This window comes from Palaemon carinicauda, chromosome 19 (assembly GCF_036898095.1).
Source record: "Palaemon carinicauda isolate YSFRI2023 chromosome 19, ASM3689809v2, whole genome shotgun sequence".
Taxonomy (NCBI): Eukaryota; Metazoa; Arthropoda; class Malacostraca; order Decapoda; family Palaemonidae; genus Palaemon; species Palaemon carinicauda.
Window position 1 is genome coordinate 30167494 of NC_090743.1, and position 26017 is coordinate 30193510.

Here is a 26017-nt window from a genome sequence, read left to right on the forward strand (position 1 = left end):
TTTGATTTTGGAATTTTATTTTGTTTTCTATTAGTTTCATCTTAATGAAACAAGTGGTGAATAGATGTTCACAGTTGTACTGAATATTTATCATGCTCTCTCTCTCTCTCTCTCTCTCTCTCTCTCTCTCTCTCTCTCTCTCTCTCTCTCTCTCTCTCTCTCAGAGAAAATAATTAAAAACATAACAAAATAGCTGAGAGCATAAATTATGTATGGAATTGCATGAATTGGAAATACTACTCAATTGTGAATATGACCTTACAAAACGACTATGTTGAGTGAAATACAGCAATTATATAGAAAAAAAATTAGGATGACTTATAAAGAAATATCATAACAGCATCGAATGATAAAGAGAAATACCATTTATGAATAATTTTGCATTTTCAGAGTAAATAAGAAATTCTGTTTTTTATTATAATTCCGGTCAGGACAAAAGTTTTTAATATAACAATGGTGTTTTTCCTAAAGGAAACTCCCATTTCCTTCGAAAATGACATTTATTTTGGAGGCAAATAAATACTTAAACTTTAAAAGTCATAATATTGATAATGGTTAACTTCAGCCAAGCAGATAGGATTTCTCACTCTCAGCCGTCAGCACTTGACACCCGTGACTCAAGCAGCCAATCCCTGAAGTGCCGGTCTAGAGGTTAGAAGTCTCTTACATATGACAAGCAACTGGTGTTGTACATGTGACGTTGTGGATACTCTATATTTCTTAGTAAGTTTATTCCTTTATTATACATTGTTAACGTTATTTAGGAATTTAATTGTTTTATATGTACTATATATAAGGTGTCATGCTTAGCTTTGATTGGTGGAGCAGTCCCGACCTGTAGGCTAAGTGAAGGTCTAGTTTCAGCATGCTTAACCCCATAGAAGACCGACCGATCGATCCTGTCTTTTCATTCTTATTTTTACCCTGGGTAAATGTAGTTCGTTGGGATAGGGTAAGCCAAGACTATGGTAGTCTAAAGAGGGCTGGTCGCAGGGGCCGGAACCCTCAGTAGGTTAGGTAGGGAACTGGTAATTGTTTACAACACCACGCTCCCCATTTACTCCGAAATAATGCAATCCTGCAGTTCTCATCTTCTTGCACAGTAATTAGGTCATTTAAATTCTGGGAAAGCAATAATTAGCAAGAGATGTTGATGAAGGGGGAAGGGGTTATTAAAATAAAATAGCTCGGTTTCCTCACTAAACGACTAGGAACTGACATGTCAAAATAGTCAACCAAACGGAGATTCATGGGTGAAAACCTTTAGAAAGCAAATAGAGGCGAGACATTTCAGCAGCTGGCACAGATGGCATTGGATAGGAGTCTCTGGAGAGAATGGCGATATCAGATGCAGGACCCAACCCGGAGAATTCCGGACGGGATTTAGTGAGTGAGTGAGTGATAAATCAACTAGTAATATTTTGAACAACCTGCAAAATCCTTCATTATAGTGAATTGATACTCTAAAATACATTTGCCAATAGGTTAGGTTTCAAGTCAAGTACTGTCCTATGCCAATAGCTTGGTAGGCCTATATGTTTTCCTAGAAGGATGCAGGGGTAGACCTAAACTGAAAACATTGGTTTGCAGTATAGCAAGTTTTTTTTACTGTATCTGAATCAATTGAAGATTATACAGTTAAAATTATTACAGTATATCAAAAGATATACCAAGTATATCGACTGTACTGTATAGGGGGTAGGGTCAACTCGGACCATTTCCAACTCGGACCATTTTGAAATACCAACTCGGACCATTATCTCGACCATCTCGGACCGTCAAAAACTATGGAAATGCCAAGTCGGACCATCATGTAAACCAACTCGGACCATCGAGCAAACACGCAATCTAAAGTTTACAGGATAATTGCATAATTACCACCAAAAGCTGTAACAACCAAATTTATGGAAACAAAAGGAATTTGTCCTCTTTTAAAAGATGGGGAATTAAAGATTAAAACGGACTATATCCTTTTGAGAGAGAGAGAGAGAGAGAGAGAGAGAGAGAGCTTGTTTCTCAACGCATTATCTCTCTCTCTCCCTCTCTCTCTGTGTTTGTCTCAAGCTTGTTTTACAGGATAATTGCATAATTACCACCAAAAGCTGTAACAACCAAAATAAACAGAGTATGCCTAACCAAAATAAACAGTATGCCTAACAGCCTGTACACAGCTGAAGGCGCAACCTACCTTGGACAAGTGTTTGCTGTGCCTAAACACAGTGCGACCTCGACAGGTGCGATTTAAGAATTTAGCTAAATATTGTTAAATTAAATTATATATTGATATTATTAAATTAAATTATCTTAATCCTATTGACGATTGTAAATTTTGAGTTGCCATTACCAGATAATCATTTTATAAGAACGGAGAAATATAAATTGATATATCGACTAGAAAATCATCTGAGTACAAATTGTTGCAGGAGGCATTGCTGTGTGACGGATGCAATTTGTGGCAACACCGAACTTGTGGGACGGGCGTTACCAGGGAAGATTACAGAAAAGCAGTAAGAGAGGGGGTGGAAATTGATTGGAGGTGTGCCACATGCTCTTCCAAACTAGGCAACACTGCTGACTGTATCACTGACCATCCACCTGATGAAGCGTTGGTGGATAATCTTATCAACGAGGACTCTGTAAATAATGGTGAATGTTTAATCGAGGATCAGGCACAAGCATTGGTAGAATGTATTACTTATGAAAAAGTGTGTGCGTCATCACAAAGAGGAAAACAGAAACTTGTAGACAGTCAGGGTTATTCATATACATTCAAAAGAGAAACAACAGTTGGTGTTCATTGGCGTTGCGCAGTTAGGAATAAAAATGTTAAGTGTGGAATGATAATAAAGGAAGTGAATAATTCGTTTATCAGAGGGCCCAGTGAACATTCCCATCCACCGGAAACATGCCCTGCTACCACAAGTAAGGTTTCAAAATTAATTAAAGATAAAGCAATGGAGGATGTGTTTCGGCCCGCATTAGAAATCGTGGAGGAAGTAATCCTTGAAAACGTAGATCCAACAATGCCTACTGCTTCACTACCTGCCCCCATAAATCTCGCTCGTCAAGCAAACAGGAAGCGGCAAGCAAACAGACCTGCTGAACCCGTGGATTTGAGTTTTGAAATTAGTGAGGAACACATACCACCTAACTTTCTTAAATTTGATATACATGTAGGGGATAGACGTCACTTAGTATTTGCAACAGAAGGACAGTGTCAGTTACTTGCTAAAGCAAAAAGGTGGTATGTCGATGGGACATTCAAAGTTGTTAGGCAACCCTTCACACAACTTTTTAGCATTCATGCATTCATGAAGTATGATGGGAATGTGAAACAAATGCCTCTTGTATTTGTTTTAATGTCAGGTAAGAGACGCAAAGATTACAAAAAGGTGTTTAGTAGAATTAAGGAAATCCTAGGTGAACAATTAAAAGTACAAGAAGTAATTCTAGATTTTGAGGCAAGTGTTTGGCGGGCTATCCCAGATGTGTTCCCAGATGTAGTTATGCGTGGTTGTGCGTTTCACTGGGGACAAGCAGTGTGGAGGAAGGCCCAAGAATTTGGCCTTCAGTCTGCATACACAAGTGACACCAAAACATATAAGTTTGTGAGACAACTTCTTTCTCTACCATACGTACCTGATGATCACATAGAAGGACTATTTTTAAGATTTTATAGAAAAGCAGCTGGGTCACAACAACTTTTAAATCTTTTAGAATACATTCACAATACTTGGATTTCCTCCGAAATGTGGCCACCCAAAGCGTGGTGTGTTTTTGGTAGGAGTGTCAGGACAAACAACGACGTGGAAGGGTGGCACCACAGACTAAACAGAAAATCACGAAAAGGTCAACTTAATTTCTACATTCTCCTATCTCTTTTGTATAATGAAGCAAAGCTTGTGCCACTATATGTAAATTTCTTAAATGATGGAAAAGTGTTGCGCCACCAAAAGACAAAGTATGCTAAGCAACATGGAAGACTAGTCGTACTGTGGGAGGAGTTTTCTCTAGGTCATAGATCGGGTAAAAGCCTTCTAAAAGCTGTTTCCCATTTCATTGCTGTGAATGTATGATTATTAATTTGAATATGTTTTATTGAACATTTTACTTTGTCTTTTGCTTCTACATTTGCATGTTTTTAATAACTCTCCTAATAATAAATATGTGTGACTTTCACTGTTCTCAATTTATTTTTACCAATTGTTCTAATTTATAATCTTATCAACCTGGTCCGAGTTGGTTCACTACTGTGGTCCGAGGTGGTATATTGTGGTCCGAGTTGGTTATAATGGTCCGAGTTGGTGGAGGTACGGTCCGAGTTAGTAAGGGTCCGACTTGGCGATGGTCCGAGTTGGGGGTGAAGCCTGTATAGTACCACATCTTTTGTTTTATTATGATTACGACAACTCTGGTTCCTTCACCACACTGAGAAACAGTAGCTTTCTGTTGACTCAGTGGATGTCTTAATAGGTTGTTTGCTATGTATGCGCTCTGCAAGTATTTTCTGGGTTGCAAGATAACCTCTGCCTCTCCACTTGTTTTTTTTCTCCTTCAACCACTTTTATCATATTGAGCTTGTTGACATTTTTTTTTCTTTGCACATCTATCAAATGTTGTATTTTTCACATTCTCAGGAGAAAACTTTGTGTAATCATGAAGGACATATTTATTTAGATTTCTTTTCTTGACAACAAAATATAGATAATTGATATTGGTGAAAGTGAACTCTTTTTGCTGTATGCCAGATTAAATGCTGTAATAATATACTTCAGTATTCAGTTTCATAAATTTTTATAAAGATCTTTATTACTTTACAGCATTAAGTGCTGATTAAAGTCATTCAGTGCATTTTATATAAAATTCTTTCTAGTTAATCAAGCAGAAAATTAGAGATTTTTTAAAGGGGACAATGGTGAGTTCATTTACAGTTCATGTTGAGATAGGTGAAGTAATAATGTTTAAAAGTCCCAAGAACTATTATTAAGTTTAATTTTCAAGGCATACTGTATTTATGTATAGTATATATAAAGAGATATTCTGCAACAATAATGATGGTCTAAAACTCAACAGCTATAAAAATGAAAGTTTCATATACAGGATTTGTTAAGAAATTAGATTATAGTGCTGTACAGTGTTCAGTTAGACTAATTTGCTATTATAAATCATGGATGCATCCTTAACCAACTTACGATATGTTATCTGGAGTCTTGTGAGTCCTTGGGAAATTATAGGGATGCATCATAAATTAACCTAATCTAATCATGGGTGCTGCATCCCATGTGGGGCCTAGAGTGTTGGTGTCAATATAGCCCCATTGAGTCGTTATTATTTTGCATGGCTCTGTGCTCGGAAAGATTGAGAGTTTTATCAACTAAATGATCGCGACACATGGCCGTGCTCAGAAGCATTATGTAAGGGTTCTTGCATTGTCCCCTTTGCCCCTGGCTGCCCTACTTTTTCACCTTCTACTTTAACTTCCTTCCTGCTTTATTCCATCTGGTTGGTCAACCTCTGTTATCTTGCACTTCATGGTAAAAGTTGTAGGATGTGTCATTGTTCTGTCATAGCATTTGCAATTGCGATGCCAAACATAAGATTAAGCAGCACTGGTCATATTCAAGTACATTATGTCAAGAAATTAATTGTTGAGCTTTGCTTAAAAATATTTGGAATGAGATTTCAATTTTAAGGTTAAATAAGTATGGCGTTGTTATTGATCTGTGATTGATGATACAATACTTAGAATTAAGTTTCTAGTGTAAGAGTAAATAAACATTGAGGTTATTTACCTATGGTTAAAGATACTTAGAATTAGGTTTCAGTTATAAACGTAAATAAGTATTGTGGTTATTGGTTTATAAGCTTGGGATAGAAATTAAGATGAAAAAACATGTATTGGTAATACTTATTGGAGGGCTTTGTTTTTGCTAAACTGGTGGTGTGAAATTGGTGAATCTTAGTAGGGTACAGTTTTGGAAAAAAAAAGTGGCACTAAATCAGAAATCAGGAAGATTGGAACATCCAAAATTAGAAAAGAGTTTCTTACCCTTTAAACCACCATATGCATAAAATATACCTAGTAAATAATTCTTAATCGATTGATTCCTGATTTTATATTGTGTATTATATGTGAGGATGAGTTTGGGGGGTTACCTAAGTGTGCTTGGTTAGTCCATTTGTCCCCAACTACAGTACATTGATTTTTGCTTTTTCCCTTCTTGTCTATTCCATTTGGTCTGGTCCCTTACTGCACAACTTCTTCAACAGTACCTTTGTCAATTTCTCCCCTATTTAAGAATAAAGCTTTTGGGCAAGCCATATAGAAGTCTAAAATGGAACTCCTTGGCCTCATTCAGCTGCTGTACTCTTAAAATGGCAATAGTTATATATGTGAAGAATTGGGTTACTCAGATCACTCTCTCACCGCTCATGATTTCCCAGTACTTTGACATAACTAGCTAAATTGCTTGAGAATACCTTATTGCAATTTAGTCAGATTTTACTTTAGACCAAAGGATGTTAGTCGACTCATACTGATGAATTATTTTGCCGTTCATCATGTGTCATTTAATCGATACTTATAAACTTCTCTCACTATTCGCTATTTTTATTTCAGGGTATAGGAATTTCCAGATGTGGAGAAGATGAAGCCACAAAGCCCCAAGTTCAGTATTCAGATGGTGAAAAGCAGTAGACCAGTAGGGAAAGTCTTTAGAAAGAGCAATAAAAACAAACAGGAAGATAAAGCTGGGGAATTGAAATTAAAAAATGGAAAGAGGGAGAACATTAGATTGAATGTTAATGGCAGAAAAAATGGGAAATTCAACTCCAAAAGTGAAGATATTAATGCAGTGCTTAGTCCGAGTGGAAATTCAATGGAAGTGTCAAAGAAAACCAACGTGCAAACACCAAAACCAGAGATCACATCATTGCCGAAGAAATATCATATCGGTGATCATTTGATAAAAAGTAAAACACAGAAGAGGAAAGCTGATGAAGTATTCAAAGGTGCTGAGCCTTCTCATAAAATTGCAAAAAAAACTGTTGAAAATGATACAGCTAAGGGAAATAAAGATTCAGTTGTGAGTAGTGAATCCAAAGTTGCTGTAACAGATGGTTCAAAACGAAACAAACGAAGAAGGAAGAAAAAGAAGAAAAAGCCTTCAGATACCAATAATGAAACAGCTAACCAGTACAAACCTGTTTTGATCGTGAAGGAAGCCAAGGATATTTCTGGCAATTGGAAAAACCTAAAGAATGTAAGTATAGTATTTTTTACTGTAGCAACCCATTGTTTTGAATAGTCATGACACATGAATTTTAAATGGATATCCAAGTTTGTTCTTACGAGAGTACAGGTTACCATTGACGAAAGGTAATTAAATGTTGAAGCTTGCTAAAAAAAGTAATGATTGTATATTATGGCTCTGTTTTTGTCAGTGACTATTATCATCAAATCACATGGCTGATATCTTCATAATTTTTCCAAATGTCTTTGATTCCAAGTTTGTCTATAGCTGCACGTTTGGTCAGTATATTTGACTTTGTGTGGTCAATAAGACATTCGTGCATTTGATAACTTAATATGAGGTACATGCAACGAATGTTTGAAGCTGAAAAAATAAATGTATGTAATTACACTTGTAATGGTTATAAAATAAAATGGGCTACCATACCTGTGATAGGCCATCCTGCTACATACATATATATATACATATAAATATGACCTTCCTGTGGCATGCATGGATATGGGATATGCGGTGTCATATATATTAATCTATGTATGTACACTGTGATACGTGCTTATATTTACTGCCAGACCTGCATAAAATTACTCATCAGGAGAACTGTAAAATGTGGCCATGATTGGCCTATCCAAATGTGTGACTCTCATCTGGCTGCTATGTAGCCCGTAAAATAAATAAAACATAATGCCCCCTCTGGGCTCATAATAATGATGCACCGTCTTATATTATTACTTACAGATAAATCAAGATAATATTCCTAAGATCATTGTAGTATAACAGTTCCGGTAGCTGAGGCTTCCCTCGCGAATCTGTTTATATCCCTGTTTACCTTTTGCGCCCCTAGGTGGTGCACATGCTGCTTGCCCGCCAGATTTGACCTGTCCTAACTCATTATTCCACATTGTGTTGCTTTATTATTTACTATACTTACCATGGTACAGTACCTGTATTTGTTTTTTTTAATGTTCTAGGGCACTTGTATAATTCTGTTCTACTTTATTTGATTCCTAAGTGAAGTACAGTTTATCAAATGTTTTGTGATGATTACTATTTATGATGAGATTTATGTATTCCACCTCATACATTTTGTATCCATTTTACAAGCATGGGGGATTTAGAAGCTTCTTTTGGACGAGAGCACCAGTGATGGTGCTCCCTTTGTTGTTAGGTGATTCCTAACTTGTCCAGATTGGGCATGGTAGGTAATGCTTACACATCTCTCTGATCGCCTCATAAGTCACCAAGGTAGGTTTAGTGCACACATATTCATTGAAAAGTACAATCATTCTTGCTCTTACTTATACCCTTGAGTTTTTCCCCATAGGAAGTTGTGCCATTGGTGCACCTCATGTGTCCTTGCAGTGTTTCGTTGGCTTCTAGCTGCTCATACCATGTGGTCTTCTACTTTGGCACCATTCATACTTTCTTTCTTCCATTTGTTCATACAGGAATACAAACCATCGTCCTTTAAATAGGGAGATGATTTCGGAGCATGTTGGAATAGCTAATGAATTCGTTAACGCGTTACTGTAGTTAATGACATGTAGTGCGTGTGGGTAAGTAGTACCACCCACCACTTGTTAGAAGAACCATGAATTTCGGCCACGACAAATATGGATGTATCGTTGCATCCATATCTGAACTTTTTATTTTCTTATTCTTACAAGTAATGAATACTGGCTGTTTATTGCCGTAGTGTAGATGTGAAACGAGAAATTTGTACTTGCCATTGAAATGGTGGACAATACAACCAATTTGTGAGTAAAACAGCTGAAGATCCACACACACTGCTGCTGTAGGGTGTATGAATGTTTGCATCCCCGTATATTGAATGTAGTCGATGCTTCCTGTGGAGTGGCAAGTGCACGCCCTGAGCGAGAAGAATGCCAAGTCTTTGTTAGCGTTGATTTGACAATGTCCAAGAAGACACTGAAGATGTCTTTTACTTCTTCATCTCCTCAGTGGGTACGTCTGCTGCTACCTATGTTGCATATATGCCACTGGCTCAGTCCTAGGGGAATGTGTCAAAAGTGTGGATCCCTCAGATCTGCATCAGTGGGCTTTTCAGGTTCTGGTGGTGTTTGGAGTTCCTCGAGAGTTTTTCGTATCCCATTGGAGGATGAAAGCTCTTAACCTGTTTATGAAGGAAAATGGGCCATTATCTGAAATTGTTGTCATAGAAGGGATATTTCTCCGGTCTGAGCAGTTGTAGTGCAGAGCTTGAATTTTTTGTTTAACTTTGCCGAGAAAAGCTCCTCTCAGTCAAGGCTGAAGGGTTTAGACCTCTGTTTCTTAGAAGTTTTCTGTGCTCATGAGGAACTTCTAGCAGTCTTGCCCACCCCAGTACCTCAGGCTTCCAGAGTGGCATGGGACACCATGCTGCAAGGCCGATATGCGTACTCTGTACAAGCCTTCAAGAAGGTTGTTAGACAAGGATCTTACTGTCGAGACTGTCTTTTTATTAGCTTTAGCATCGGCAAAGAAAGTGAGTGAGTTGTATTGACTCTTATCTAGTCATCCTTTTCCATCCCTTCCCGTTTGGGAAACATCTGATGGCAATCGAAAGGAGACACTTTTGTGTCCTTTTAGGCCTCTGTTGTGCTGTCTGAAAAGGACCCTATACCTCAAGTCTGAGTGTCAGAGACTTTTCGTTAGCATCAGCAGGAGTCAAGGAACACGGTCTCTTTCTGGCTTCCTGAGACGATCCATAAGGTCTATGCCTCGACTCACGAGTGGTTTGAAATACTGTACCATCTAGGACCAGAGCTCACGAAGTCAAGGATATTGCCGCACCATGGCTTTTAAGAAAAACTTGTCAGTGGGCAAAATGATAGAGGCCACCATCATGGCCTTTAATCCATTAGAGTAATCTATACCCATGAATCCCATGACAACTTTGTGCTTAGTCATTTGGTGGCTGCTCAAGTAGGTATGTAACCACCCCAGCTCTCATACGCGACAGAATGCATCTTGTCTATGGTAATGTGTAAATGTATTTCTGGAATTAATGGTAGAATGAATGGTTCTTCTTCATTCGCTCTCGGGGGATTAAGCTGTCAAATTATTATGCACTGGTAGGTTACACTTGGGACCTCCATTCTTATATATAAAAAAATTTATACCAACTCTTTGATCATCATACGGGTACAGTATATGATTCCGAACTTACGTTCCTTTCAGAGGAAGCGTTTCTTTATTTTGATAGAGTACATGCACTCATGTATAGGCCAGGCCCTATCAGTCTTTCATCCCTATGAAGGACAGGTAGAAGGTTGTTGGAATCACCGCTTAGCTCCTGTATAGGACAAGCGGTTGTCACTTTGAGGAAAGAAAATGAACATTCGGTTTGGTTTTAAGGGACTTCCACCTTGCAGTGTCTTTTTAATTAAAGGACTATGGTTTTCATGTTGCAAAGGAACAAATCATAGGTTTTAAAGTAATTTGTATTTTTTTTATCTATACATGTATGAGTCCTTAAATCCAGCTTCCCTTCTCAGTCCTGGGCTGAAAGGTCAAAAGTGAAGCTCTCCGGCTGGGAAAGGGAGTTGGGCTTGTTGCCCACACCCTTCACCAGCTGAATAACCGCTCGTTATGCAAGTTTTGACGACATCTCCAGCTTGTACTGAATCGGTCTTCCTGATTAAAGGACTGGTTTGTATAACTAGGAAAAGTACAAATTATTTATAAACTGGATATTTGCTAGATTTTGTGTTTCTGCTTCATCTTTGTTGTAAACCAGAAGAGGATGGAGGTGACAACATCTGATAGATATGCAATAAATAGAAATTTTAGTGGCTTTGAGAATTATACATTGAAACAAAGACAGCTACCTAATACATCAGTTATAATGCTGACAGCAGATTATCCTTAGGAAATATTTTGTAATGTATGTATCTTACAGGATTACATTATCACATCTGCTTACTGGTTGTCAGACTTGCATCTGCCATGTGCTTTAATCCTTCTAGGATTCAACAAAGCTAAAACTAGTAGCAAAAGTTAAGATCTCATGAGTGAACTGTATTACATCGGATTAACAAGTATCAGATCATCGTGAACCAACAGAAAGTAGGGGTATCTGACTTCCCTAATACTTAAAAGCTACTATAAATTACCAAGTTGTCATGATACATTGAGTATTCTGAGCTTGGAGAGTTTTATGTTCTAGGTCCCTATGATTAGTTTATGGTTATTTATTTTGTGTCTGTAATTTGTGTTCTGTGGATGTCCATGGATAGACATGGAGATCAAGTGCAGAGTAGACATTGTTGGGGTCACCTTCTCAAGGCTCCAGCCTTTTTAGGGTTAGATGTGTGGCTCCTTTAAAGGCAAACAAAGTCGCACATGCCTATCAAAGACAAGTAGCCTACTACTCCAGCCTGGTTGTCAGCGGTTGGTGGTTTGTATGAATGAAAATTTATCGTAAATTATATTAGAAAACATTTTTGTTCAGAAATAATACTTTTACAGTAATTTGCTCTTGTTAATTATTATTACATAATTTAACCAAAATTGCTCTTAGCAAATGATAATATGGTCAGTTTCTTATGTACAGTAGTACATTGTTTGCTAATAAGAATATATAGTACTGTAGATGAGAATTTTCTTTTTGTGTAATGGACAACAAATATTTGAATTGATAAGTTTTTCATCAGATTATTATCCAGCAAGATAAGAAGGCTCAATTAGAGAAGTTGAAAGAAAATGAGAAAAAATTTCAAAAACCGAAACACATCATTGATAAGAAGGGTGCTCCAAAAATGACCAAGAAGATGAAGAAAATAGAAAAATTGCAATTGGACAAAATGATTGAAGAGCAGAAAAGACAGACTGAGAAATATCAGGCGTGGAAAGAAAAGCTTTCTGCGAAGGAGGAGGAGCAACCTAGGAAAAAGAAAATGGACGATATTTGGTTTGATAATGTCGACCCGATTCTTTTAGGGGAAGAATATAATGAAGATGAAAATGAGTCTTCTGAAGTTCCCGATGTGCAAGAGAAGGAAAATGTTGATGAAGGATCAGAAGGGCAAGTATTTAGCAAGATACATTGGGACTTTTTCTTTCTTTCTCGTCATATTGGATAATTTTTTAAGAGCTTGTAACTGGAATCATTTGTGTCACTGCCTCACTTAATTTATTTCCAGAATGAAAAATTTTCAGCACTGTCTTGATATTAAAACAACTTAAACTTTTTTTTTGTCTTAATTTTAGCTAACTGTATGGACTTCCTAAAATCTTTTTAAAAATCTTCATTGTGATATAATGTATCCAGTTACCAGTTTTAATATTTTTCTGGTTTAGTGTAGTACACTATTACACTAAATACTGTATTGTTTGATTCAAGCACTGTGCAGTAAACAAAACTTTAAATGTCATATAAACAAGAAAATATGATTTGAATGACAGCAATTTCATATAAATGCATGTTAAATCTTTTTTATACTGATATTTCTAGTTACCTGTACAGTAGTGCTATACAGTATACCAAATTTTATTTCTTTCATATGAATAAATTTTACAATACAGTACTCACACATTATCTTTTTGCTGTCATGTACTTTTAGCATGAATTTTTTAAATGTCTTTCATTTTCATTTACTTTATTTGCTCTCACCCTCTCCCCTTCTGATTGTAAAAAGAAATCAATCTGTCCTGAGTACACTGTATATGGTTATCAAGACATGCTAATCATAGTGTAATTGTGTACTTTCCCCTTTTCTTGTGCATCAATATCCATCCTGTTTATTAGATATAAATTGCATGGTATGTTGAGTTGTTCTGTTCTCAATCTTTATAGCACATAATATTTTTGTTTTGCCCTCCAGTTATGTTTTATTATTTACTTCATATTAATATAATTTGCTTAAAGTTTTGCCAATGCATTTCCTAATCATACTGTTATATCCAGATGAGGAGCCTTCTAAATTTCCATGTGTCAAATTGTAATTAACAGAAAGTCATGCCAAAAAGCACCAGGTCACATTGTTTTGAAATTGGTCTATTTACCTTGGCTGGCTTATTGGAAAAAGAATCAGGAAAGTCATGGTGTTATCAAAATCAATATATGAAGTTATTTTATACATTCAGAAATAAGAATTTGTGTTACTGTAATTGGGCATTAAGTCACAGATTTTTCATCTGAATAAAACTAAGAACTCGTTCAATTTTACTAAATTTTTATTAGCATAATAGTGTAATCACAATTTATAAAATCTAGTGTGAAGATGTAGAATACTTCATATTTTTATGAGTTTTATTTAAATCATAACAAATATTAGATTTTCCATGCATATACTCTTTTTCCATGGATGAATTTTTGGCCTGCCATCCTCTAATTCACTCTTAAGTACTGTACTATAATCATAATCATTCTCTGATTAACTAGAATCAAAGTCAACTAGTGTCTACAGTACTATTACTGAATGCCATTATAGTGTTGTCATTCAATGACTAAAAGCTATTAGTTATTAAAGACAGTCACCTTTCTCCCACACTAGAAAATAACAAGTGCTGGAGAGAAATTATTGTACAGTGCTACTAAAAAAAATCTCGTAAATTCTACAGATTCTGATGTTTAATTGCTCAATGAATGAGAAATCTATCTCACCAAAGATTTAAACCAAATTAAATAGAGAATGTGACTAATGGATTTGAAAACTCAGGGCATTGACTGTAGTAACCAAACGTTTTGAAAATTACAATGCATATCTTTCTGGAAAGGGAATTTCAAATTAACATGATTTAAAGGTTCAAGAAAGAAAGTGGAATAATTATAAGAGAGATAAACTTGGGGATTTGATAAAATCTGAGATTGACAAGAAATAGGAAGTTAACTAAAGTTTCACCCTATGGCCAGTTTTGTTTCTTTATTAAACCTTTTCCCATTACTTTTCAATTGTATTATGTGCTGAAATACCATCTTCTAAGTTTTGGATGTTGAAGTTATAGAATTAAGTTTTCATTTTGAATTATTTTAATATGGATTTTGTAAAGGTCAATATTATCTTTCAGGGATGGTAAAGCTGTGGCTGTAGATTGCGAGATGGTTGGTACTGGGATTGAAGGGAAAGAGTCAATGTTGGCAAGAGTATCCATTGTAAATCAATATTGCAGGGTAATTTATGACAAGTTCGTAAAGCCTCAAGAGCCAGTTGTTGATTACCGAACACAATTTTCAGGAATTCGACCTGAGGATATTGTAAATGGTAAGATTTTTGTGTGCTTTTGTGGAGTTCTTTTGAAGTTGAATAAACAAATTATAACCTCTTAACATCAGAAATGAATACAAAATAATAATTTACGATATAAAAAAGGAATTCTGTATTGAAAAATTACCTTGTACTTTACCTATGAAGAGAGTCATGGCTAATGTGAGAGGAGTTTATACTGTTTGGAAGGTGAATCTCCCTCAATGAGCATTCATGGTAAAATATTGGGAGTTATATCTCTTGAATAACTTTTGCTACTACAGTACTACCTGTGTACCTCTGAACTATCCTGACGATCGGTTCATCCTGGCATCATCGGAGAGCTAGTTGCTATAGGGTTGACATAACCACCTCGCTTTTTGTCGTGATCTGGGGATCATGAATTGGGAGAAGTATGTCACACTTAATCAGAGGTTGGAGTATATTGGTATGCTGATAGATACAACAGCAGGCAAAGTCTTTCCATCAGATGATCGCATCAGCTGACTCAGAGAGGTAGTGTGATCACTTTGTCCAGATGGTACTTCTCGTCCACCCTTCATCGTTGGAGAAACTCGTTCCTTGGGGTGTGATAGGCATCTCCACTAGAGATCCCTTCAGTGGTGTTGAAGGATCACTGATCGACCTCCAAAAATTCCTCGTTCTCTACTGTTCCAGTGGAACAGGAGGTACGAGCCAATCTTTCCTGGTGGCTTGACAAAATAAACTATACCAGGAAAGTCTTTCAACTCCCCGCCTCCATATATGCAACAGTTCTCAGGTGCTCAAAAGAATGGGGCTGGCTTTTACCTGGACAACTTGGTAATATCAGGTGTGATGTCAGCAGAAATTCATCTACATAACGGTTTGGGGATACAAGCATTCCAAGAATGTTTTTTAAGTGCAATCAGTAGTGTTGAGGAGCATTAACATTACCATAGTAGCTTATGTCAATAAGCAAGGAGGCACAGTTTTCCTATCTGCATGTCAACAAATCAGATGCGTATCCAGGCGTCGTATCATGCCATAGAGTTGTTAGCCAGTTTTATCCAGTGAAGACTATTCCTTTCCCTCATTTAGTTTGATATACTGGCTGATCATGCCAAATCTCAGATGAACCTGGTTGCTCTCTGATGGCCACAATTCAAGGGATCTTCTGATCTGTTAGCAGTTTTAGCGCACATCTTTGCCGAGAAATATCTCGTAGTCATGACTGTTGGAGGCTACTGTTCAGCCTTTAGCCTTGTATTTCGACTAAAAAGCATAAACCTTTCTTTCTTGCGGGAGTTGTCTATGCTTATGAAGAGCTTCTATATCAGTCTTGCCCACCCTGGAACCTTAGGAAATAAGAAAATTGTTAACCTGTTATCACATGGATTTTCTGAAATATTTCTGATCCGAGGTCTTCCCAGTTAAGGGATTCTCAACTTATATTGGTAAAAGAAATTGCGTTATTTATAATTTCACTCTTCACAATGATTATAGTATATTTTGCTACAAAAACTCATTTATAAAGTTTTAGCAGACTCCTACATTTCGTTTTGTGTTATCCAATTACGGTATTGTATCGAAGTTTTAAAAAGCTATGACTTGCTATAATTTTTCCTCAAATTAGTGTAAATCCTTCTGACTAGGCTTAAGACAATTAAGTTTATCAACTCTTTAGTCTGCTTAAACTACTGTACTTAATGATAATGGTTATAGTGATAAAAATTTGGAGTTGTGCAGACTGATTTAATATTCTTAATTCTTATTTATTTTCTTGTATCTTTGAAAATATTTAGTGATCCTCATATAATAAACTATACAATATTTGTCTTCAACAATTAATCACACTTGTTCAAATTTTGTGATTTTTAAAACAGCAAATCATGTTTCAATACCTTATTTTATCTCATTTCAGGTAATGACTTTAAAGAAGTTCAGAGTGAAGTGGCTAAAATTTTAGATGGTAAAATACTTGTCGGTCATGGGCTTGATAATGACTTGAAAGCTTTGTTTCTGCAACATCCCCGGTCAAGAATAAGAGATACAGCAAGGTAATATTTTGTTTATATGTTCCACTTAACATTTTTTCACATTGTGGTCTTATGCCTTACAAACAAAAGAAAAGAATTGTTGTAGTTCATGTGCTTAATTTCTTGCATGTCTGTAGAAGTGGTGGTGGCAAGAGCAAAATTCAGGTCAGTACCATGTTACAGGATTGCTGAAATCTGAGTTTTCTCATTTCTTTCACATTTCATCATTTTAGCATTAAATTTCATCCTTTTTCACCCTGTTTTCATTAGTGGCGGGGAATGAGGTTGTGGTATTATTGGACCTGCAACACCAATTGTACAGCTGTCAAATATGAGTGGTGACGATGTTGCTGGCAGTAGCGAAGGACGGGTAGTAGGTTAGCCAGGGCATCAGCCACCCGATGAGATACTAATGCTAGAGTTATTGTGTCATTTGATTGGCTAGAAAGTACTACATTGGATCATTCTCTCTGGTTGTGGCTCATGTTTCCTTTGTCTACACATACACAGAATAATCTGGCCTATTCTTTCCACATTCTCCTCTGTCCTCATACACCCGACAACGCTAAGGTTACCAAACAATTATTCCTTGCTCAGTGGCTTAACTACTGCACTGTAATTGTTCAGTGGCTACTTTCCTCTGAGAAGGTTAGAAGAAACTCTTTAGCTATGGTAAGCAGCTCTTCTAGGAGACGGACACTCCAAAATCGAACCATTGTTCTCTGGTTTTAGGTAGTGCCATAGCCTCTGTACTAGGGTCTTTCACTGTCTTTAGGTAGAGTTCGCTTGCTTAAGAGTACACTCCGGCTCACTATTCTTATATCTCTTCCTCTTGTTATTTTTTAAAGTTTTCATAGCGTATATATGAAAGATTTATTTTAATATTGTTACTCTTATTAAAGTATTTATTTTAATTGTTCATTACTTTTCTTTTAGTTTATCTAATTTCTTATTTCCTTTCCTCACTGGCCTATCTTCCTCGTTGGAGCTCTTGGCTTATAGCATCCCGCTTTTCCAACTAGGTTTGTAGCTTAGCAAGTAATAATAGTAATAATGATAATGGTTGACAATACACCTCATTGCTCCTGAAGCCCCACCCATGACATGCCCATCACAGTCGTAATGCCCTAAAGTAAAATTCCATGTACAGGTAGTTGTCGACTTATGACCAAGATAGGGACCGAGAGACACGTCGTAAGTCGATGTGGACGTATGTCAAACTTAAAGAGTAGAGTTTCCGTAGGTTTATTATGCTCCGTCATGATTCGGTAATCATCTAAGTCATATTTGTTCCGTAACTGTAATACAAACCTACGCTATTTATTTTGGGGTATTACTTTCGGCGAAGCTGAAAAGATGATCCATTAAAATTTAATGAGGGTTAACTACCCTTACCGCTAGTTAGCGGGGGTAGGCGGGTAGCTTGCCACCGCTCCTGCTCACAGGAGGGATTTAGCCCACTTTGCTTTTGGCTCGGATGGTGTACGGTTGTTGCCGTTCCTCATCCTTCGCCGTTATAATTGGACTGCCGTTGCTTCATTTGTGCTTTCTCTTTGTGTTAGTGCGTGTGTGTGTTGACTTCTGCGACCATGCTCACCTGCCCTGGACTCTATGGCCGGCCCTGCGGGACCTTCATATCAGTCGTTGAAACCGATCGCCACCACCTTTGTCCTACCTGCAGAGGTCAATGGTGTGATAGTGGTAATCAGTGTATTGAGTGTTGGGAGTGGTCTGCCTCCTAGTGGGAGAGGTTTGGGCAACGGCAGAAGAAGTCTAAGCGGGATATTTCTCCCCCGAAGGGGAAAAACCCAAGACCTCTTCTTCCATATCCCTACCTTCTTCGTAGCTCCTACTCGTTCGGCCTCTTCCGAGAGACCGTCGAGTAGTAGCATAGACCCTTTTATTTATGGCCAACCCCGGTCCTTGAGAGATGGTGTTGCTTCCCCTTGTCCATGTCCATATCTTCTGTTTTGTAGGTGTAGTCATCCTTGGGGCTTCTGGGTCTGCCCTCCAAGGTCTCCTTTCTGCAGCTCATCTTTCATGGTGCGAGTGTGCAGCTGTCGTCGAATTCAGAGGTGGATCCTCTTGCGCTCGTCGACATCGTGGTGTCAGAGGCGTCTTCTGTGGCTACTGCCGACGCCCCTGCCCCTTCAGACTCTCCAACTGTTGCGGCCGACTTAGTCCCCCCCCCCCCCCCGTTCCTTATCATCCTTCGAGGGAGAAACTCAGTCCTACGTCTGTCTTTCCTGCGAGTGTTTCTTCCCCTTGGGAGAGTTCTCTCATAGAGACTCCTCTTTGGAGGACTGCTGCTGCTCATGGTCAGCTTGCTGATCCAATGGCCCTTAGAAGGTGTCTCCGTCGCAAAGCTCGCCCTCCGCTTTGCCTTAGAAGTTGACCTTCACCATCGGTGAAAAGGCACCTCTTTGGCTCTTTAGCCTCGTCATCACAGCCGTAGAGGAGTCTCCGCTTCAGTCGTCTTCTGGCCCTCGACCCTCTCCCGTCGACGCTGCTGCTAGTCCTTGGACTTCGATCCTGGACTCTTCTGTGGATTGTTTGCTATCTCCGATCTCCATTGGTGGATGTTCGCCCTTCCAAAGGGCACATCTCAGTCTCATACTTTCCAGAGCGTCCAGCTCGTCAGCGCCCTCTAATGCCCCAGCAATCTCCCGATCGTAGGCGCTCTCTAGCGCAGCCTCGCCATTCCAGGGAGCAGGGTTTGCCAGCTCGCCAGCGCAACTGCGCTTTCCAGCTCGAGTTCGTCAGTGCTCCCCGGCACAACAGCGCTCACCAAAACCACAGCACGCTCCTGCGCAATCTCAGTCTCCGGCTCGCCAATGTTCTCCCAAGGCGCAGCGCACTCCTTGGCACAAGCGCCAGTGCTCTCCTTCGCGCCAGGGAGGATTTCCCTAGAAGATCTTAAGTTCCTTCATATCTAAGTACAAATAAAGATCTCTAGATCTCATGCCACTGTGAATGAGCTGGTAGACAGCCTAATCTTCTTCCTGGTAGGTTCATCTCCAGAATCCCTTAAAGCTACCAATAATATGCCTAACCCTCTTCTTGCTACGTTGATCCTCCAAAGAGTGACTCGTGCTACCTGAGAGCCTAGGTCTACCTTGGTCTTGTGTACTCCAGCTGGGGATCGGGTATTTCTGTCAATTTCCGAAATAAGAGTGAAGACTTCTCTCACTAATGGATAGAGGTTTCACTTGTTACCTTTCTTTATGCAAGGAGGAGACTTTTCCTGACAGCTTGAAGTATGATGACCAATGATTTCCTTGATTTAGTTCTCTTTGTCGTTGTGCCCCTTAGAATGGATGTTTGTATGGGAGGGTCTGGACAGTATCATCTTACCAAGTAAGACTGCCTCCACCTTCCTTCAGGAATCCTCCTTGAATTACTGTCTCATCTGGGGGAATGACTCGAGGAGGGAGCAGTAGTACACGACTACAAATGCGTATGCATATCTTGTTAGGGCTACAGGAATTGATGTGTTTGGAATTCAGCTGGACAAGGAGCCAAGACACGAAACCAGTAACCAATGAAATCTTATATTGGGTAACCTAAATCTATTCTTTCAAGGTTAAGGTCATTTCCTTCTTTCATATCTGCATCCACTCTTGAGAGTGTGAAGCCAGTGTTTTGCATGGAAGAGGTAAAACCTGAAGAACATTTTACCAAACTCCATTTTTCTCTTTCTATATACAGTAATGATATGTCGTCTTTTTGGTGAGCCTGCGCAAGTCTAAAAATTGCTCGGTAGGATCTATAAAATTCTTCATGTTGATAATAATGATAGTAATGAGCGTCTCAACTTTTACTTTGATTCATGATGATTTAATTTTTCCAGAGTACTATATTAGACATGATACGTTTATGAGAATAAAAAAGAAACTAGTTGAATGTAGCTTGCAAGTTATAATTGGACCTTTATCTCTTATCAGGAAACCTTATCCCCAAAGCATAGGATAATTTGAGGGGACACTAATAATAAAGGTTATATTGATAATAAGAGAGTAATAGACAAAACCTAAATAATTTGACTATTTTTTCTTTTATTTTTTTACTAACTATATGTAGATTTATAATTTTTACTTGTAAATTACTACTCTTTCTTTCAAATATGTTTCAGGTACAAACCATTCAAGACAATGTTTCATGGACACACTCCAAAGCTGAAAATGCTAGCCAAAAAAATCTTAGGAGTTGAAATACAAACAGGAGAGCACGATTCAGTAAGTTTGAATTTCGGTTGTTACTATGTATGACAATATTGAAATTTGATAATGTGTTGTAAGCCTATCATATTGAAGTTATAGACTTCTTTCATCTGTGAACTCTTATTTCCATGCAACCAATTTAAGATTATTGTATTTTGGGTAATACCACTTAAAATAGAAGACCTATCCTTAGGCCTTTGTGGATATTACTACTTATACAACTATCAGGAAAATCTACTACTTGTTGCATGTGTATGTCCTAATTATTGAGTCAGTTCACAGTGTTCTTAAATGTTATTACTGTATTATTATTATTATTATTATTATTATTATTATTATTATTATTATTTCATTATTATTATTATTATTGTTATTATTATTATTAGCAGCTAAGCTACAACCATAGTTGGAAAAGCAGGAGGCAATAAGCCCAAGGGTTCCAACGGGGAAAAAATTAGCCCAGTAAGGATAGGAAATAAATAAACTATATGAGAAGTAATGAACAATTGAAATATTTTAAGAACAGTAACAACATTAAAACAGATCTTTCATATACAGTAGGTTGGCCAGGGCACCAGCCACCCGTTGAGAAACTTCCACTAGAGTTATGGGGTCCTTTGACGGACCAGACAGTACTACACTGGATTCCTTCTCTCTGGTTACAGTTCACTTTCCCTTTGCCTACACATACACCGAATAGTGTGGTCTATTCTTTACATATTCTCTGTCCTCATACACCTGACAACACTAATATTAACAAACAAATCTTCTTCACCCAAGGGGTAACTACTGCTCTGTAATTTTTAAGTGGCCATTTTCTTTTTGGTAAGGATAGAAGAGACTCGAGCTATGGTAAGCAGCTCATATAGGAGAAGGACACTAAAAGATCAAACCATTGTTCTCTAGTCTTGGGTAGTGCCATAGCTTCTGTACCATGGTCTTTCACTGTCTTGGGGTAGAGGTCTCTTGTCTGAGGGTACACTCAGGCATTTAATGTTTATATAGGAGATATTTATTTTAATGTTATTGTTCTTAAAATATTTTACTTTTCCTTGTTTGCCTTCCTCTCTGGGCTATTTTCCCTGTTGGGGCCCCTGGGCTTATAGCATCCTTCTTTTTCAACAAGGCTTGTAGCTTAGCAAGTAATAATAATAATAATAATAATAATAATAATAATAATGTAGACTATAAAAAGAAATTTGTATCAGCCGGTTCAACATAAAAACATTTGAAGTTCTACCAATACAACTACCTGATTAGGAAGATCATCCCACAACATGATCACAGCTGGAATAAAATTTTTAGAATACTGTGTAATATTGAGCCTCGTGGTGGAGAAGGCATGACTATTAGAATGAATTGCATGCCTAGTATTACAAACAGAATGGTACTGTCCGGGAAGATCTAAATGCAAAGTATGGTCAGAATTATGAAAAATCTTATGCAACATGCATAAAGAACTAATTAAACAACGGTACCAGAGATTGATATCTAAACCAGATAAAAGAAATTTAATAGACCGTGAGTACTTGTCCAACAAATTAAAATGAGAATCAGTAGCTGTACATCAGACAGGAGAACAAATTAAGATGAAAATCGGTAGCTGAAGACCAAACAAAAGAACAATATTTGAAACAAGGTACTAAGAAAAAATGAAAACACTTCAGAATGGATTAATCACCGAAAGTCTAACAAGACTTTTACAATAAGCCAATTTTATGAATAGAACTTACCTGGCAGTTATATACATATATATAGCTTAGTCTCTGACGTTCGGCAGAATTTTTCAAAAATCGCGGCAACCGCCGTGTGGTGGTTGTGCGGTTAGGTGGTTAACAACCCTTATAGGGTGGTACTTGGAATCATTCCTGTTTTCTGTTCCTTAGATCATCTCTCCCGGCCGGATCGACAACATCGTTGGTCCGCCATTAGAGTTTTTCGTTTCGCTTTCCCTGTGTCGCTGTACCGGTCTTATTTTTGGTGAAGTACATTGATATGGGGATTTGGCAGTCGTGTTTCTGTTTATTCTGATATTTTGGATTGGTTTAATATGAGTGAGAAACTTCATTTTTGTGTGTGTGTGAATGAGGAATGCAAGGTGAGGTTACCGAAAGTTTCGGTAGACCCTCACACGGTTTGTTTGGGTTACAGGGTTTTTGATTATGCACTGGATAATAGGTGCAAAGAATGTGAGATTTTGAGTGAGAAAGATTGGTTAGCTATGAAGCGCTATGTGCGCAAATTAGAGCTAGATAAAGTAAGGAGAGCTTCTAGATCTAAATCTAAGTCTAGCTCGATAAAGTAAGGAGAGCTTCTAAATCTAAGTCTAGCTCGATAAAGTAAGGAGAGCTTCTAGATCTAAATCTAAGTCTACTGATGAACCTAGTTTAGATATTTCCATTGAACCTTCAATTAATTCCTCTTTGGAAGTTGATCCTTCCCCTGAGGTAGTAACTCCTGCCCCTTCTACAGGATCTGTATCTGCGGATGACCCTCGGTACGCCAGGATGGCGGCCGAGTTGAAGGCTATTAAAGATCAACTTGCGGCCTTAAAAGGTAAGAGTGAGAGTGAAGTTAGTGCTTGTGAAAGTGCAGTGGAGGTGTCGACTGATTGAACCTGTCATTACCCTAGGTCTAGACCTCTACCAACCTCCCAGGACCAAGGGAGAAGGTATGTCGACGGCCGGAAGGGGGTGAGAGGTACGTATCCTCGGTCAGCCATCGCCTCAGACAGTCCTGTTGCTTTTTCCCAGGCTGCTCTTGACCACCACGGAAAAGGTGTGTCGGATGTGATGGTGTCTTCCCCGAACCCCTCTCCCAGACGCAAATGGCAGTATGAGGCTTTGAGACCGATTAAGAGGAGGTGGAACCGAAATGAACAGTCTCGTTCTCACTCTCCCGGTTCTAGTAGCCACGAACCTTGTCCCTTGGAGGATGGTTTGGATACCGTTCCTGTGAATAGGACGAAAGTCAAGATAGACCAGCGAAAGATCCTTCTCCTTCTACCAGCGCTACTCGACAGCCTTCTCCTTCAGAACCGCAGGATCCAGCAGCAGTCGCTAAATCGTTTATGACGGTTATGCAAGAGCAACTTTTCTCTTTAGTTCAAGCTTTTAGCCGCCCTCCCTCCCAGTCGGACAGACGTAAGGCCGACTTGTTACCTGTCAAGAAATCAGCTTCTAAGAGGGAACGGAGTTCCTCTCCAAGGGAACCTCTGCGCGATTCGTCAAAGGCACGGTACCGCGCTTCTTCCTCTTCTGCTCGCCTCCAGGACTCTGGCGATACTCAACGTCAGGACGATTCCAGCCTGCTTCTCCAGGACGATACCGCTTCTCGTCGCCAGGACGATTGCAGCTCTCGGCGCAAGGACGCTTCCTACTCTCGGCGCCAGGACGCATCCGCCTACCACCTCAAGGACTCTTCTAGCGCTCGGCGCCAGGACGCAAGCGGCTCTCGGTGCCAGGCTGCTTGCAGCCCTCTTCTACAGGACGAATCCTACGATTTTCCTCTTTCGGATTCAGGTGAACCTTCTACCCGAACGAAAGCTGTAGTAGAGGTGGGACAGGATCTTGATGATGTCTCAGAGGACAAAGACAAGCCCGTGGATGTGGCTGGCGATTACAAGGTTCTCTCTCGCTCCCTCCTTGAGCTGTATTTGGAGTTGTTTCAACCTTCTGCTCCTCGTTCTCCTCAATCACAGTTTAGCAGGAAGAAGGCCAAGAAACAGTCGGCCTTCATCAAGATGAAGCTCTCTATTTCTGCTAAGAAGGCTCTCGCTAAAGTGGACGAATGGATGAAGGAGCGTAGACAAGCTGTTAAGACCACCTCTTTTCCACCAGCTCGACTTGCTTCGAAGGCGGGCATGTGGTATGAGACTGGAGAATCTCTGGGTCTGGGAGTTCCTGCCTCCTCCCAGGGTGACTTCTCTGGTATTGTGGACTCTGCTAGAAGGCATGCCCTTAACTCGGCTAAGGTTATCTGGTCAATGTCTGAGCTTGATCACCTCGTCAAAGGGATTATCAGAGCGTTTGAAGTTTTTAGTTTTTTGGACTGGTCTCTGGGGACTCTGGCTAGGAAAACAGAACAAGTGGAGGGAACACAAGACCAGATGAGTATCATGTCATGCATGAATAAAGCTCTTAGGGATAGATCTAATGAGTTGGCTTCCCTTTTTTCGGCAAGAGTCTTGAAGAAGAGGGCCTCGTTATGTTCTTTTGCTTCGAGATCTGTGACTGTTGTGCAGAAGTCTGAACTCTTTTACGCTCCCCTTTCACAACATCTCTTTCCTGAGTCCCTTGTCAGAGATATTACGCTTTCTCTTGCGCAAAAGGCCATTCAAGACCTCTTATCGCGCTCGGCTCGAAAACCTTTGCCTGTCACTCCTTTGTCTCTGAAGAGAGAGGAGAGAAAATTCCAACAGCCCTTTCGAGGTAGGGCTCCTTCGAGATCAGACTTCAGAGGAAGAAGGCAGGAGTCAGGAGGAAGGACGAATAGGGGTTCGTTTAGATCCCGCTCCAAGAAATGAAGTGCAAGTCCTCCAGACAACAATAGGTGCAAGACTGTCACTTTTTTGGCAGGCTTGGAAGAAAAGAGGGGCAGACACCTGGTCCCTCTCGGTCATCAAGGAAGGATACAAGATCCCCCTTTTGAAGAAGCCTCCTCTTTCAAATACTCCTCTAGCCTTAGTGGCTCAGTACGCAGATGCAGTGAAACAAAAGGCCCTTCTGGATCTGGTCGACCAGATGCTGGACAAGGGAGCGATAGAACCAGTTCTGGAGCTATCCTCCCCAGGCTTCTACAATCGCCTGTTTCTGGTACCCAAGAACTCGGGTGGTTGGAGACCCGTTCTGGATGTCAGCTCGCTGAACGTCTTCGTGGAAAAGACGAAATTTACCATGGAGACGAATCAGTCTGTGCTGGCAGCAGTACGTCCAGGGGACTGGATGGTGTCTCTCGATTTACAGGACGCTTATTTTCATGTCCCCATCCATCCGACTTCAAGGAAATACCTGAGATTTATGATCCAGGGCAAGTGCTTCCAGTTCAAGGCACTTTGCTTCGGTCTCAGCACTGCTCCTCAAGTCTTCACCAGGGTAATGGCGAATGTGGCAGGCTGGCTTCATCAAGAGGGAGTAAGGGTATCCTTTTATCTGGACGACTGGTTGATACGATCACGGTCGAAAGAAAAATGTCTGGAGGACCTACAAAAGATGTTCATGATGGCTCAAGAACTGGGTCTCGTCATCAACAGGGAGAAATCTCAGACCGAGCCGAATCAGACTATTCTTTATTTGGGGATAGTTCTGAATTCAGTTCATTTTCGGGCTTCTCCCTTCCAGGAG

The 26017-nt window shown here is 39.2% G+C and overlaps 2 protein-coding genes across 3 annotated transcripts in view; both read left to right on the plus strand.

The window, feature by feature from the left end:
- Positions 1 to 594: 594 nt before the first annotated feature.
- LOC137658556 (uncharacterized) overlaps positions 595 to 26017 on the plus strand; it is a 52595-nt gene continuing 27172 nt past the window's right edge. For both annotated transcript variants that reach the window (XR_011047366.1, XM_068393441.1), the window contains exons 1-6: positions 595 to 723; positions 6620 to 7262; positions 11906 to 12276; positions 14262 to 14455; positions 16341 to 16476; positions 20588 to 20690. Coding sequence is in view for 1 of the 2 variants with exons in the window: in XM_068393441.1 (XP_068249542.1) it covers positions 6648 to 7262; positions 11906 to 12276; positions 14262 to 14455; positions 16341 to 16476; positions 20588 to 20690 (1419 nt within the window). In the remaining variant the exon portion in view is untranslated. The remainder of the gene's footprint in view (positions 724 to 6619; positions 7263 to 11905; positions 12277 to 14261; positions 14456 to 16340; positions 16477 to 20587; positions 20691 to 26017) is intronic.
- On the plus strand, positions 1336 to 4179 carry LOC137658936 (uncharacterized). The gene is made up of 2 exons (XM_068394050.1): positions 1336 to 1386; positions 2424 to 4179. Exons 1-2 carry the CDS (start codon positions 1336 to 1338, stop codon positions 4074 to 4076), a joined length of 1704 nt encoding a protein of 567 aa, XP_068250151.1. The 3' UTR covers positions 4077 to 4179.